Below are 14,425 nucleotides of genomic sequence, written 5' to 3' on the forward strand. Positions count from 1 at the left end.
GACTTAAAAATGAGAATGAGAACTCCCAAGCAGCCTTTTTTCAAACTTTATTTCTGTCACCTCACTGACAGGTATGAAGTTGAGCAGCTACAGAGTTTGAGAAACTCTGTCCGAATGGAACTGCAGGACTTGGAACTGCAGCTTGAGGAGCGTCTGGTGGGCCTGGATGAGCATCTCCGAGCTGTGCAGGCACCTTCGCCCTTCCGCTCTGCAGCGCTTGGGGTATGCCACCCTGGGTTGTGGAAAGTTTTACCTGTTTATAATGCTCAGTGTAATTTACACCGGTGGTTTTAATGGCAGTAGAGTGAGCAGAATTGTAAGGAACTCTTCTACACATCAGTTTTATGTACAAATTGTGATAATTTTCCAAATATTTAGTGTATTCAGAGATAAAGGCAAAAACAAAAATCAATACAAAATTTCAGAGTTTTAGAAGGTAAAATTACCATGCATTAAAATATGACTAATGAAAAGTGGAATCACAGTACGTGACTCCAAAGAACACGTGTATCTCACTCACTCTCCCTCCTCCTCCTTTGTATTAAAATAAATAACCCTTCCTTTAAACTTTACGTTTAATTCCATCCTTAATATTGCCTTTTTTCCCCTTTGGTTGGTAGTGGGCATTGAACGTAGGGTTTTCATGTATGCTGACTGCTAAGCATGTCTTCTACCTCTGACTGCACTCCAAACTCCTTATTTCTTATGTTCTTTTTAAGGATTCATATGAGGTCTTTTAATAGAAAGCATGTGAGTAACCAAGACCAATGAAAAGAAACCTCATTTATCTGCTCATCGTTGTGCAGAATCACAGTCCCAGAATTTTAGGGGATGGTGCAGGAAGATACAGAGCTGGAGACCAGCCTGAGCTGGGCTACATAGTGAGACCCCTGTCTCAAAAACACTATCCTTATTTTATATCACTTTTTATAGTTTTTTTTCTTGAGATTTGAACTTCAACATTGTATTCTTAATTTTGTCGATACTTTTCAAGTTGCAGAACGTTACTTTGAATTTTTTGTTTGTTCCACATGTTTGGTTTTGTAGAATACATATACTGTATATGCACATATCTGAGTAGAGTAAGAATGTGTATATATACATACAACTGGTTTTCCTTTTTTTGCCAGTCCTGGGGCTTGAACTCAGGGTCTAGATACTGTCCCTGAGCTTCTTTTGCTCAAGGTTAGCATTCTACCACCAGAACCACAGCACCACTTCCATCTTTTTCTGTTTATATGGTACTGAGGAATGGAAAACAGGGCTTCATGCACGTTAGGCAAGCACTCTACCATTAAGCCACATTTCCAGTTCACAACTAGTATTCTATGTAGTTAATTCATGTATTTTTCTGTAGTTCAACACATCATTCTTAAAAATATGTGCTAGTTGGGCTGGGAAGGTGGCTCAGTGGTAGAGTGCTTGCCTTGCATGCACTGGTTCTGGGTTCGATTCCTCAGCACCACATAAGCAAAAAGAAAAAAGCCGAAAGTGGTGCTGTGGCTCAGTGGTAGAGTGCTAGCCTTGAGCTGAAGAGCTGAGGGACAGCGCCCAGGCCCAGAGTTCAGGCCCCATGACCGGGCCCCCCTTCCCCCAAAAAATGTGCTAGTGAGTACAGAGCATCAGAATATCTTCTGTGTACTCTGTGGTGTCAAACCTCACTCACATTATTAACATGGTTTATACAATTGCATGATAGCTGACATGAAGTGCTATTTCAGTTAATTTATTATAGAACACTTGTAGTTTGAGAACATAACCCATGGAAGCATGTCTTTGTTTACCTTTGCAGGGAATGTGTGGCAGTAGGAGTGCTGATAACTTGTCCTGCCCTTCTCCCCTGAATGTCATGGAACCAGTAAGCCTCTCCTCCTAATTCACTGGGGAAGGGAATGATACACGTGTCAGAAATAGGCAGTTTTCTAGTTGGATGAAATGTAGAACTTTTAAATATAGAACTTAATACACTGAATTGATTAAAAGATTTGTAATCCTGGCTATCTGGATCCTGAGATCTGAAGATCACTATTTGAAAGAGTGGCTCAGGTGGCAAACTGTGCCACCCTTCAGCAGAAAAACCTAAGAAATACTGTGAGGCCCTGAGTTCAAATCCCAGTACCCCAAGGTGGGCAGGCAGTAAGATGACCACTTCTGAAGTCCACAGCTATCTTAGACTAATACAAAGCAAGCTTAATTGCAGTACTGATTTATCTTATTTACCTAAAGGAGAAGATAATACGCTATGCTATAAAAATAATTTGTACTCCAAAGGAAATCCAGATCTAAATCCTCTAGATAGGTTCTTTACAGTGATTACATTTTGAACAAAAGTCTCATATTTATTAACAATTTAGGTAAATTGGTTCATTTGAACAAAAGTCTCATTAACAATTCAGATAAATTTGTTCAAAGCATTATGAGTAACTACTTACTATTTTAATTGTAGTTTTAGTTTCTCAAAAGCAATTTGGACACCTATTTGGTAGCAAGTAAAACCGCATTCCGCTGTATGTTCTTCTTACCCATTTTATAGCTTGAGCTTCTTACAAATTTACATCTACTGCTTTTGTAAATATGATCACAGTTACTAAGTTAATGAAGCAGATTTTTGGCAGTAATAACAGCTAGGAGCTTAACTCATGCTTTGTTACTACAAACCTTAATTGCAAAAAGCAAGACTAACAGTTCTTTTCTGATCTCTAGGTCACGGAACTGATGCAAGAACAGTCATACCTGAAGTCTGAATTGGGTTTGGGAATGAGGGAAATGGGATTTGAAATTCCTCCTGGAGAAAGCTCAGAATCGGTTTTCTCCCAGGCAACATCAGAATCATCATCTGTATGTTCTAGTCCCTCTCATGCCAACAGAAGAACTGGAGTGCCTTTTGGTGATGTGGGGAACAAACCTAGAGCCAACTTAGTAGCCAGGAAGAAAGTGTTCCGAGCATCAGTGGCTCTGACCCCAACTGCTCCTTCTAGAACAGGTTCTGTGCATACACCTCCTGATGTGGAAAGTTCTGAGGATGCTGGAGCAGCTGAAGAAGCCTCACATCTTGTAGGACCTAACTCCAAGTTAGAAGAAGGTCAAGGGCGTGTCCCACCAGTGCCAGCTGCTGAGGAAATGCATAGGAATGTGGAGGAAGATGAGTTGCAGCAAGTCATACGGGAGGTGAGTGGTCTGCCTTCGTCATTTATATAGGCATTATAGAGTATTGTATCTAAACATCAATTGCTTATAAGATTCATTGATACACGATATTGAGTAATCTTCAGAGAGCTTTCAGAATAACTTTCCCATGGATCTGTTTCAAATCTGTTGATATGTTTGTAATGGTACTTTTGCAAATTTCATACTTTACTGTAAAATAATTGCAACTCTGCATTCACCATGATGAAAAGGTGATGCTCATAAGGTTTGAAGAGGATGAACATGGGACAGATTATTTGAACCTCTCATTTGCACATGTGTAGAATGAGGATTGCAGTTTATCTCTTCCAAGATTGAAAGCGGTTTTATAATGTCAGTTGGTATGAGAAAATGGTGATGTGATTTTAGAAAATTTAAAGAAATTGACCTATTTGCTTTGGTGGGTGGGGAAGTGGGGAAGTTATATGAGTTTACAGATTGAAATACTATATGAAAAGATAGTTTTCCCTGAATGTTAACAGCATAAGAAGCAATGAGATATGAAAAGGACTACAAAAAATGACTGTGAAAACTAGTTGGCAGCATAGGTGAATGGGTAAATATGTATATTTACTGTTTGTGTAAATATGTATATTTACTGTTTCTATCTCTATGACTTAGATACCTGACTATAAAACATCCTAAAGGAAGAAAGGCTTATTTTGGCTCATGGTTTCAGATTTTTTCAGTTCATACTCAAATGACTCCATTATTTCTGGGCCTGTGGTGAGGTAAAGGGCATGATGGAACAGAGATGCCAAACTCATGGTGACAGGTTGAGTTGAAGGGGGGGGGAGGGCAGGAAAGAAGGGTCAAAACGTAGTGGTTGATAGTATGCCCTCAAGAACCAATTCCTTCAACCAAGTCCCACCTCCTAAGTATCTTATCACCTCATCAATGAGTTAACCTAATATTGAATCCCAGTATTGAGATCCTGGGAATCTGTCACTTCCCAGAAGTCCCCTCTCTGAACATTTTTGTATTGAGACCAAGACTTCAGGACATGAGTCTTTCAGACATACTTCACATCTAAACCATAACACTGTTTTTGGGATTGAGTCTAGTTAATTAGAAGTAATAGGATATATCATTTTAAAAAGTAGAGCTCTATAGATAACTCTGATAGCTTTTTCACCTCTTCTCACATCACACTGTTCTTTTGGTTTCAAAAAACTAGTAAACAGGGTGAAATGATTCATGTTGTTTTTTTAAATCATTCTATTTATTTAGCTTAAGAATTCTTAAGAGTAAATACCAGGCTCTGGTGGCTTAATTAGATATATCTATATCTACTCAGGAGACTGAGATCTGAGGATCTTGGTTTTGGCAAAAAAGTTTGAGTGATTCTTATGTCTAATTCACCAGAGAAAAGCTAGAGTTGGAGATATAGATGAAGTGGTAGCCTTGAGTGATAAAGCCAAGGAAGACCTTGAGGTTTTGAGTTCATACCCCTTGGTATTGACTCAAAAAGAAAGCCAGAAGTAGTAGTATGGCTCAAGTGGGAGAGTGCATGCCTTGAGTCAAAAAAACCAAGGGAGACCTTGAGGCCCTCTGTTCAAGCCCCAGAAAAAAAAAAAAGGGAAGGTCACAGTCTGGAAGTGTCACAATATTTCATGCTTTTTTTCCCAACTAAAATAGTAAAACTCCTGATAAAACTCTTTCCATTTGTTTAAAAAGCATATCTTATACATTGGAAAAAAATCATTTTAGAGGCTTGGGCTGTCATTCAAAAGCAGGGGCATATTTCCCTTGTGTGAAGTCCTCCTTCGGATATCTTGTTATGTTTTTAGCACTGCTAAAAAGCAAAAGCAGCAAAAAAATACCTCACTTTGTAAATGGCTAAATATCTGCTCTGAAGGGTAAAAGAAAAAATCCATGTAAAAAACAAAATCCTCAAGCTTAAAATTTGTTAGGGATGTAAACAAGACTAATTCAAGAGACAATTGAAAAGGAAGACAGAAAAGCATTTAGCAGGCCTATCAAACAGTTTCGTGAAAGACTGAGGAATCTTGCTCGGTGGTGGAGTGCTTTCCTAACATGTACAGGCTCTGCACTGGAACTCCAACATCACAGCCAAAGAAAGGATAGTGGTATATAGCTATAATCACAGTACTCCAGAGACTGGCAGAAGGATTTCAAGTTCAAATCCAGCCTGGACTACAGATGTAAGACCATTTTATATTTTGCATTAAAGTCCACACAAATGTTCCAAAATGTGAGAACTGCAGTATTTCTGGTACCAAGCTTTTAAATTTCCCTCTCTTTGAGAAGTATTTAAGAACTAGGAATTTAGAAATAGGAATAATTAAAAGAAGCAGAGAAATCAGAATCATTGGCTCTTTAAAGTATGTGTTTCCAATGTAATGATATGAACTCAGTGTATTGAAAATCCATTAAGAGGCATCTGGTGGCAGTAGATCAGCAATGATGGCAGCATGCCAGAATGTTCCCTCAGACTGGCTATTGGCACTCACTCTGAGTCCACAGGTTAGTTCAAATGCATAAGATACCATTATTTATGGCTGCACGACCGAAGCTTAAGAAGTACCTTCAAAGCAGATACAATCTTCTCTGTAAATACAGAGAGATGATAGACATGTTCCTGAAAATCTCTCTGTATATACAATACTTACCTTCTTTCCACAGAGGCAAGGTAGGTTTTGGTAAGTGAGAAGTAGGTTCAAATTAACATTGTTTTATTTGTAAAAGAAATGTGATTTTTTTTTACCTTTAACTTTCTTTGCTTTGGAGGTTTTCTTGGAAGCTTATCTTTAAGTTGCTCTTTGGCACAAGTGTTCTCTTATTGTATGCTTGAATCCTTATGTTTATAATTGCAAATGGCCAGACATGCTATAAGTAATATTGAAGGACTAAAGCACTGATTTTAGACCAGACATTGATTCTCTGGCCAGTAGACCATACCTTAGAGAAAGTTATTTGTTCCCATTATACTGCCTTGGTCCTAGAGAGATTAATCATTTATAAAAATTTCCCATTAAATATGAAAGATGTTATACTTTGCAGACATTTAAATTGGCATGCAAGGCAAATGTTTGAAGATTTCTTTTTTTTAGAATTCGTTACTAAATCTGTTAACTATGAACTATTCAGCTCAGATGTGGCCCATAGTTTGGAGGCTTAACCTTTAGTCTTATTGTCTACAAAGGAGTTTCTAAGCAAAGACAAGATCAAACAAGGCAAAGAAGAATATGGATTTACTTAAGAAAACAAACTCTTGTTGAAGTTTTTTTAAGTCTATACTAATAGTCTAATGCTGGTAATTAGAAAATAATATATGTTGATAGCTTAGTTGCAGTCATTTTTATTATGAAGTTTATTAATAACATTTAAAACTCAAATTAGTCTTTATTCCATTTTTTTCTAATTGGTAATCTTTTTACATAAATGAGCATGTACCTGCTGAAAGTATAATTAAATTTGATTATTTCAGTAAATTCTGAGCTCTAGCCTCACTAACACAAAGCTCTATTCAGAAAGCAAGATTTAATCTTGCACTGAACAGTTGTGGGTAAGAATTGAACATGTGTGTCAGGTACTCTCAGGTAGGTTTTCTTATTGCATCCATGGATGCATGCAAACAATGACATCTGTCACTCCTTTGTCTCCAACATGGCACCCATGCAAAGTTTCTAAAAAGAGTACTTTGTTTGTGATTGTTAATAAAGAGTTATCTTTGGACCAAAGGCATTGAACAAATTCCTTCTGACAAAATACTTAGCACAGAGTTTTTACTTTGTTAGATTAAAGATACATCTTTTTCTGCCTAGATTTATTAGGGAAAAAAATCATATCTTAAAATTCACCCCGAGACAGTGCCCAGGCCCTAAGTTCAAGCCCCTTGACTGAAAAAGAAAAATTTCATCCCAAGTCATCTGTGATGCATCTGGTTAATTCCCTTAAAACTGTTTATAGTTTTCTTCCCTTTCTCTCCCCACCTCCTTCTAAGTACACGGACTTGAATTCAGGGTCTAATACTCATTTGGCTTCTTCTGCTGGTACTTCTTTTATCTGGCACTCTTGTCACTTGAACCATGCTTCTAGCCAAACTTGGTGCATACCTTAGCCCTTCAGATTTCAGCTCCTTAGTAGCTAGAATTACAAGTGTAAGCAACCTGCACCTAGCGGTTGACGAACCTCCATACTGTTTTCCAGAGTGGTTGAACAAGTTTCTATTCCTACCAACAGTACAGGTAATGTTTCCTTTGGGCCACATCCATGCCAGCACCTGTTATTGTAAGTTTTCTTGATAATGGCCATTCTAACTGGGGTAAAGTGGAATCTCAATGTTGTTTTGATTCGCATTTCTTTTATGGCCAGAGATGTTGAGCAGGTCTTCATATGTCTATTGGCCATTCTTACTTCTTGTGAGAAGTCACTTTTAAAGTCTTTAAGCCCATTTATTGTTTGGGTTTTATTTTTCTTTAAGGGTTATTTTTGGGAGGTTTAAGTTTTTGAGCTCTTAAGTAGATTTTAGATAGGAGGCCTTTATCTGAGGCATAGAACATAGCTAGCAAGATAAGTAGAAAGCCCACTGAATGGGACAGGATTTTTAACTCAGGATGCTTTTGTGTCAAGTTTTGTATCTTCATTGTTGTATGAAATAGTTTTCATGAACTACAATTTAAAGTTCCCATTTTCTGAGAATTTTGTCTTTTTCTAACAAATACTAGTCTCTCATCTTCAAAATTCAAAATTATGTTCTTATTTCTTAGTGAATGAATACATTTTTCCTTTAATATTTTATAAGACAATATTCATTTTGTCTATATCTGAATTATAACTTGGAGGCAGAGATTCTTTTTTTTTTAATGTGAGAATACTGTACAGAGGGGTTACAATTACATGGGCAAGATAATGAGTACATTTCTTATCAAGCATTGTTGCCTCCTCCTTTGTTTCCCATTCCCATCCCTTCCCATACTCCTTTCCTTACTCCACCCCCCACCAAATTGTTAAGTTCGTTTTGACATAACGACTTGTAAATCTCACTGTTGCAATGGGTCCGCCTGTATCCCTAGTTAAATGATTTGTTTTTTCCCTTCCCCTCCACAAATTATACCAACATCAAATACAGTAAAAGCATGGGTTATACCGTGGGGGAGGGACATACAAAGCAACATAGAAATCATCTTATAAATATGTTAGAAACAATTGCATGAAAGGAAAAAAAAACAAAAAAAAATTTGAATACTTATCTTGGGGGTTCATTCCCCTAACATCAACTTATCTGAACTTTTCTGCTTGACTCATACATATACTAGTTATTACAAATAAGGGAAGCCATGGGACCTATGTTTCTTTGGGCCTGGCTTACTTCACTTAATGTAATTTTTTCCAAGTCTTTCCATTTCCTAACAAATGGGGCAATGCAATTCTTTCTGATGGAGGCATAGAATTCCATTGTGTATATATACCACATTTTCTTGATCCATTCATCTACTGAGGGGCATCTGTGTTGGTTCCATCTCTTAGCTGTGGTAAATAATGCTGCAATAAACATAGTTGTGCTGGTAGCTTTAGTGTGATCTTGTTTGTGATCATTTGGGTGAATGCCCAAAAGTGGGATTGCCAGTTCATAGGGGAGCTCTATGTGGAGTCTTTTGAGGAACCTCCATACTGCTTTCCAAAGTGGTTGAACAAGTTTACACTCTCACCAACAATGCAGTAAGGTTCCCTTCTGTCCACATCCCCTCCAGCATATGTTGTTATTAGGGTTCTTGATTCTAGCCATTCTAACTGGAGTGAGGTGGTATCTCAATGTTGTTTTGATTTGCATTTCTTTTATGGCTAGAGAGGTTTAGCATTTCTTCATGTGTCTATTGGCCATCCTTCTTTCCTCTTAAGAGAAGTTTCTCTTTAAGTCTTTAGCCCACTTATTTATTGGGTAGTTGTTTCTTTGAAGATTTGTTGTTGGGGGATTTAATTTTTTAAGTTCCAGGTATATTTTAGATATGAGACCCTTGTCCATTGTATGGCTAGTGAAGATCTTTCTCTCTGTGGGCTTTCTATTGATCTTGGTAGCTATGTCCTTTGCCATGCAGAAGCTCTGCAATTTCATGCTATCCCATTTGTCCAACCTTTCTTTGATTTGTTGTGTTTCTAGGCCTCTATTAAGAAAATTTCGGTCTGTTCCAAGGAGACCTAGAGTTTCTCCTATTCCATCCTGTAATGTTTTCAGAGTTTCTGCTTTAACTCCGAGGTCTTTGAACCATTTGGAGTTGATTCTGGTGCAAGGTGATATATAAGGATCTAGCTTTAGTTTTCTACAAATAGTTAACCAATTTTGCCAGCACCATTTCAGTAAAGAGGCTGTCTTTCTTCCATTTTATATTTTTAGCCCCTTATTGAAGATTAGATGGCTATAGGTCTGTAGGTTCATTTCTGGATTTTCAAGTCTATTCCATTGGTCTTGTGCCAGTACCAAGCTGTTTTGATTACTATGGCTTTGTATTAGAGTTTGAAATTTGGTATTGATATTCCTCCAGCACTGTTCTTTCTGTTTTTTGCTATTCGGGGTCTTTTATTGTTCCATATGAATTTTTGGATTGCCTCTTCTATTTCCTTGAAGAATGAGGTTGGAATATTGATAATTATCGCATTGAATTTGTAGATAGCCTTGGGAAGTATGAGGCAGAGATTCGTTTTGGGTTTTTTAGTCAGAGTCTTGCTTAGCTCCCCATAATGGACTCAACTCTAGGCCCCAAGTGATCCTCCTGTCTCAGCCTTCTCTGAACATGCCAGCACACTGAGCTCTTAGAGAATCTGTTATGCTTTATGCTGGTAATATCTGTGTTCCTCAAAAGTGGAGCATACATGTTAGGTTTGTAAAGAATATTTTTTGGCTGGTAAAGAATACTTTCTTGGCTAGTTTGTGCTTTCAATGATAAAGAGGATAGAGATGTAATAAAGTTACCACGTTGCCTTGACAGTATCACTGTGAGGATTGCAGTACTCTTCTTGTAAATGTGGATTGGCTGTAGTTCTGTTTCCAAGATGGTGTTTGTGCTTCTGTGTCCTGACAGAAGGATTCTGGTTCACTATTTGTGTCTAACACATTCATTTAAAAAATGAATCTAGGGGCTGGGAAGGTGGCTCAGTGGTAGAATGCTTGCCTTGCATGCATGAGGTCCTGGGTCCGATTCCTCAGCACCACAGAAGCAGAAAAAAGCCAGAAGTGGCACTGTGGTTGAAGCAGTAGGCACTAGCCTTGAACTGAAGAGCTGAGGGACAGTGCCCAGGTCCAGAGTTCAGCCCCCATGACCAACAAAAAAAAAAGTATCTAACATGCTATGAACTTCAAAAACTTAATGTTTAGGAATATCAATAAAAGTTAAAATGACAATGGGCTTATATTTATTGAGATACATGCCAGTAATAATGGTTGGTTGATTGCTAAGGAACATTCTGTTTCTATGACTAACTGTCCAAGTTTTGTGTACCAGTTTTGTATCAAAGATTAACACAGAGCCATTTTTGGCAAGACTTCACTTGAGATGTGCTCAAGATGGACTTAGGAGCATTTTAGGAAAAAGAGAACAGGCTGACAGGAAACCAGAAATACAGAATTTTTAAAAGCTGATTGAGAGTGTCCCAAGTGCTAATTTGGGAGCATATCAGTTTGTTTTAGGAAACACACATTTAAAGCCTTCACAAAAGGCTATTTGGAGGCCATGCTATATTATTAGAGAGAAAAGGGGAAGGGATAACATACATAGTTCTCAGACATCTGGAGAAGAAAATCCTAATCAAAATTCTCCTTTCTGAGCAATCAAGGGAGGCATACATTCTATATCAAAGCCAAACAAACCATCACACTAAATAAAAGTTTCTTTAGAGTTTATAGTTGTTTTGAGACTGTTTTTCATGTTTAAATGAATTTTAGCAAATAATAATTTACTCTTTCTATTAAAAAAGCACATGTTAGGTTAGAGGAGATATCTTGAGATTCTAACAGGCATCATTTTGCTCCTGTTTTTCTTTTCTTTTTTTTTTTTTTAAGCTGGAAAGTAGTACCTTGCCAACCTCTTTACAGAAGCAGACATCAGTAAAAAACATGAAAGGAATCTCACATTTAACCAGTCCTCCCAGGTGATTTTATGTCATGAAGTGAATTATTTACTAGAACTTTTTCAGTCTGCATAAAATAATGCTTTATGGTAGTGTCTCCCTAGGAGCTGTATTGTTTTATAATTTAGTTAGCTGATCTAGCTAAGCCAGACCTCACAGTACATTCTGGGTTTGAGGAGAGGTGGATGGATTTGATTCCTACTCTTGTGTTACTTGGACAGTCAAATGAAGATTATACTTTTCTCTGATTTTGCAGATTGCAGGAGATAAATGGCTTTCTGAAAATAGAAGAGAATGGATTACAGTAATTGTTAAATGCTTATTTCCCTCTTTCTTTACAGATTAAAGAGTCAATCGTTGGGGAAATTCGTCGGGAAATAGTAAGCGGACTTCTGGCAGCAGTATCTTCAAGTAAAGCATCTAATTCTAAACAAGACAGCCACTAAATAGAACTTATAGTAAGTTTTTCCAGTTTTGTTTTTTTTGCTAAATATAAATGAACACTTGACTTTCTTAGTAGATAATTACATTTATCTAGCTAATTTTTTACAATATATATAATGTTATTCAAGAATGTGAAATATTCACACCACTCCAGTTAAAGTATAAAGTCAAATATTAACATCCATAGAATTATATTCTAAATTTGTTTTCATTGAAATTTCAGATTAGTAAATAAATGCTTAAATTGGGTGTTTAGACCTAAATCTTTCTTTGAGTCCATTGGTTATATTGGTGTTCCAAGTGTACAATTGGTGAAATAACGTTTTGAGAATCACAATTTCCTTAGTTACTTTTGAGTTTTAAAGAAATAGATCACTGGCATCTAATTCTAATCATAATTTATTTTAAAATAATTTTGTGATTTGCTTACTAAAATGAGTTTTATCTTTTACCTCTAAATTATGTTTTACAAATTATGTCTTAATATTTTTACTTGAGCTAAAGATACCCACTTGATATAATGTCTGTGAGAAACCAAAATGTAATTTAAAAATTTGATAAGTTAGCTGTAGAAAATAGGAAAAGATTATAGTAAGCTATGTCATAAAACAGCTAAGATTTCTTTTTAAAAGCCAAGGATAAAAGAACTAACTAAAGGTGTATAGCAACTACAGAAATATCCTGTGTTTATATATGTCTCTCTCTCTCTCTCTCTCTCTCTCTCTCTCTCTCTCTCACACACACACACACATACACACACACACACAAATGATATATTTTAAGGATGGTATTTGAAAGGAGTTTAATGTTGATTTGTGTTTCCTTTTCAAGATTGGCATGGATCCTCTTAGCTGTGTAATAGCGGAGTTTCGGATGACCTACACTGGTGGAGGTGTTATCTGTACTTTGGAAGACACTTTCTGCTAAGCTGGGCTACTGTACACAGTGCACAGTGTGCATTTCTTTGATGCATGTCTTTCAAAGTGTGCATAGAAACTTAGGCACTTTGCTGGCTATTGTTCTTTTCTAAATCATGAAAAATGTAGCAGTTTGAAAAGCATAATATTTATTTGTATGTCAAATAATTCCAGTTGCTTCCTTATATAGAATCAATTATAAAACTTGAAGACTTAAGACATAACCAGCTTATAAATACCATTTCTTTCAGACTAGCTTCTTACCACACTGACCTCTGTGAGGTATTTACTGTGCAATAACTGATTCATTTTTTGAGAGCTTGAAGCAACCAATGATTATCCCTGCACTGCTGTTAATGATTGTCACTTCCAAGAAGTCAAACTGTTCCGTTGTAAAAATTGCTGTTAATTCTTGAGGAGGCTACTAATGGCAGTAGGATAGAATTATGTGAGGTTACCTTCAACTACTTAATGTTCTTACACTGTAAGCCTTGTTGCTTTACCCAAAACAAATGGAATTTTATTATAGCTTACGTACTATTTTCTTTTGGAAATGTGCTTTATGTTCAACACTATGTTCTTTTGAATTGTTGAAACTTCTTACAAGGAGATGTTTCTTCTATCTTTTAGGCTAACTAGTAGAGTATTGTTACAATAATGGGCCCTATGACTTGAATGGATAGAAATGAATAAGCTGGTATTTGGTTATTTGAAATGGAAATACTTTAGATTTGTTCTCTTCATATATAAATCATTTTCATCCAGTTTGGACCAGTGAGAATTTTGTTGTTGTGAAAGAAGGAGAATGGTTTCTATTTGGTTTTACATGTGTCAATAAATGTAAAGTAGCCACCAAAAGTTATTAGAATTATTCTTTTAAGCATATATAATTTTCAACTCTATTATGTTTCTTTGTGTGTGAAACTTTAATCAAAAATTGTTGAGATGTTAACAGTCTTCTTCAAAAGAACATCTAAAAGGTTTATAAATGTTTGAAACACCACACAAACGCTGATTCTAAAAGAATATTAAAATAATAAAGTATTTATTTTGCCTAAAATGTTGATGATTTCTTTTCTTGACTGCAGCATGAGCAATTTAGATTTGATCCGATGAGGGACAAATAGGTCTGAAAGGAATTGAAACACAGAGCCTCCTATGTTGATGCGCGCTTTCCCTGGAGTACCTTCTGTCACGCTGTTGAAAGTGCAGATTCAATCTAAATCATCCTGTCAAGGTGCCCAGTGAAGCGTCTTAGCTACTCTTGGGTGATGAAGATTTTTATCTAAAACAAAACAAAATATACTGCTAAACTCTAAAGGACATACTCAAACATCACCTTAATCTTTGTTAATTATTCAGCAATGTAACCAGTTCATTCTAACAGCAAAGGAACATATACACCAAATACTCAATATCACTAGTGATACAGGCATCAACAATGAAATGTCAGATTTTTATACATTTTTACAATGTTACAAGATTCTCAGCATTTGGCTATCAAACTTAAAAAAATTTAACAATTGAAATAAATAGACTAGACATCTTTTAGTTAGGGGTAAGTTTAGGAATGTTAATTTGAGAGAGTATAAATTGGGCTGGTCAAAGAAATCTTTATCAAGCCAGGCACCAATGGCTCACACCTGTAATCTAGCTACTCAGGAGGCTTAGCCCTGAAGATTAAGGTTCAAAGCCAGACCAGGCATGAAAGTCTGTGACACTCTTATCTCCAATTAACCATGAGAAAACTAGATGTGGCACTGTGGGCTCACCTTGAGCTGAAGAGCTGA

General features: G+C 36.5%; 1 protein-coding gene across 2 annotated transcripts in view; it reads left to right on the plus strand.

Moving 5' to 3' along the window:
* The window catches only part of Ssfa2 (sperm specific antigen 2), a 38,493-nt gene extending 24,798 nt beyond the window's left edge, over window positions 1-13,695 (plus strand). The window contains exons 14-18 of one of the 2 annotated variants that reach the window (XM_013029009.1): window positions 72-222; window positions 1,793-1,858; window positions 2,704-3,168; window positions 11,616-11,732; window positions 12,549-13,695. In XM_013029009.1, the coding sequence (XP_012884463.1) occupies window positions 72-222; window positions 1,793-1,858; window positions 2,704-3,168; window positions 11,616-11,720 (787 nt within the window). In that variant the 3' untranslated portion in view covers window positions 11,721-11,732; window positions 12,549-13,695. The remainder of the gene's footprint in view (window positions 1-71; window positions 223-1,792; window positions 1,859-2,703; window positions 3,169-11,615; window positions 11,733-12,548) is intronic. The other variant, XM_013029016.1, reaches the window with a different exon arrangement.
* Window positions 13,696-14,425: the final 730 nt, after the last annotated feature.

This window comes from Dipodomys ordii, unplaced genomic scaffold (assembly GCF_000151885.1).
Source record: "Dipodomys ordii isolate 6190 unplaced genomic scaffold, Dord_2.0 Scaffold5, whole genome shotgun sequence".
Classification (NCBI taxonomy): domain Eukaryota; kingdom Metazoa; phylum Chordata; class Mammalia; order Rodentia; family Heteromyidae; genus Dipodomys; species Dipodomys ordii.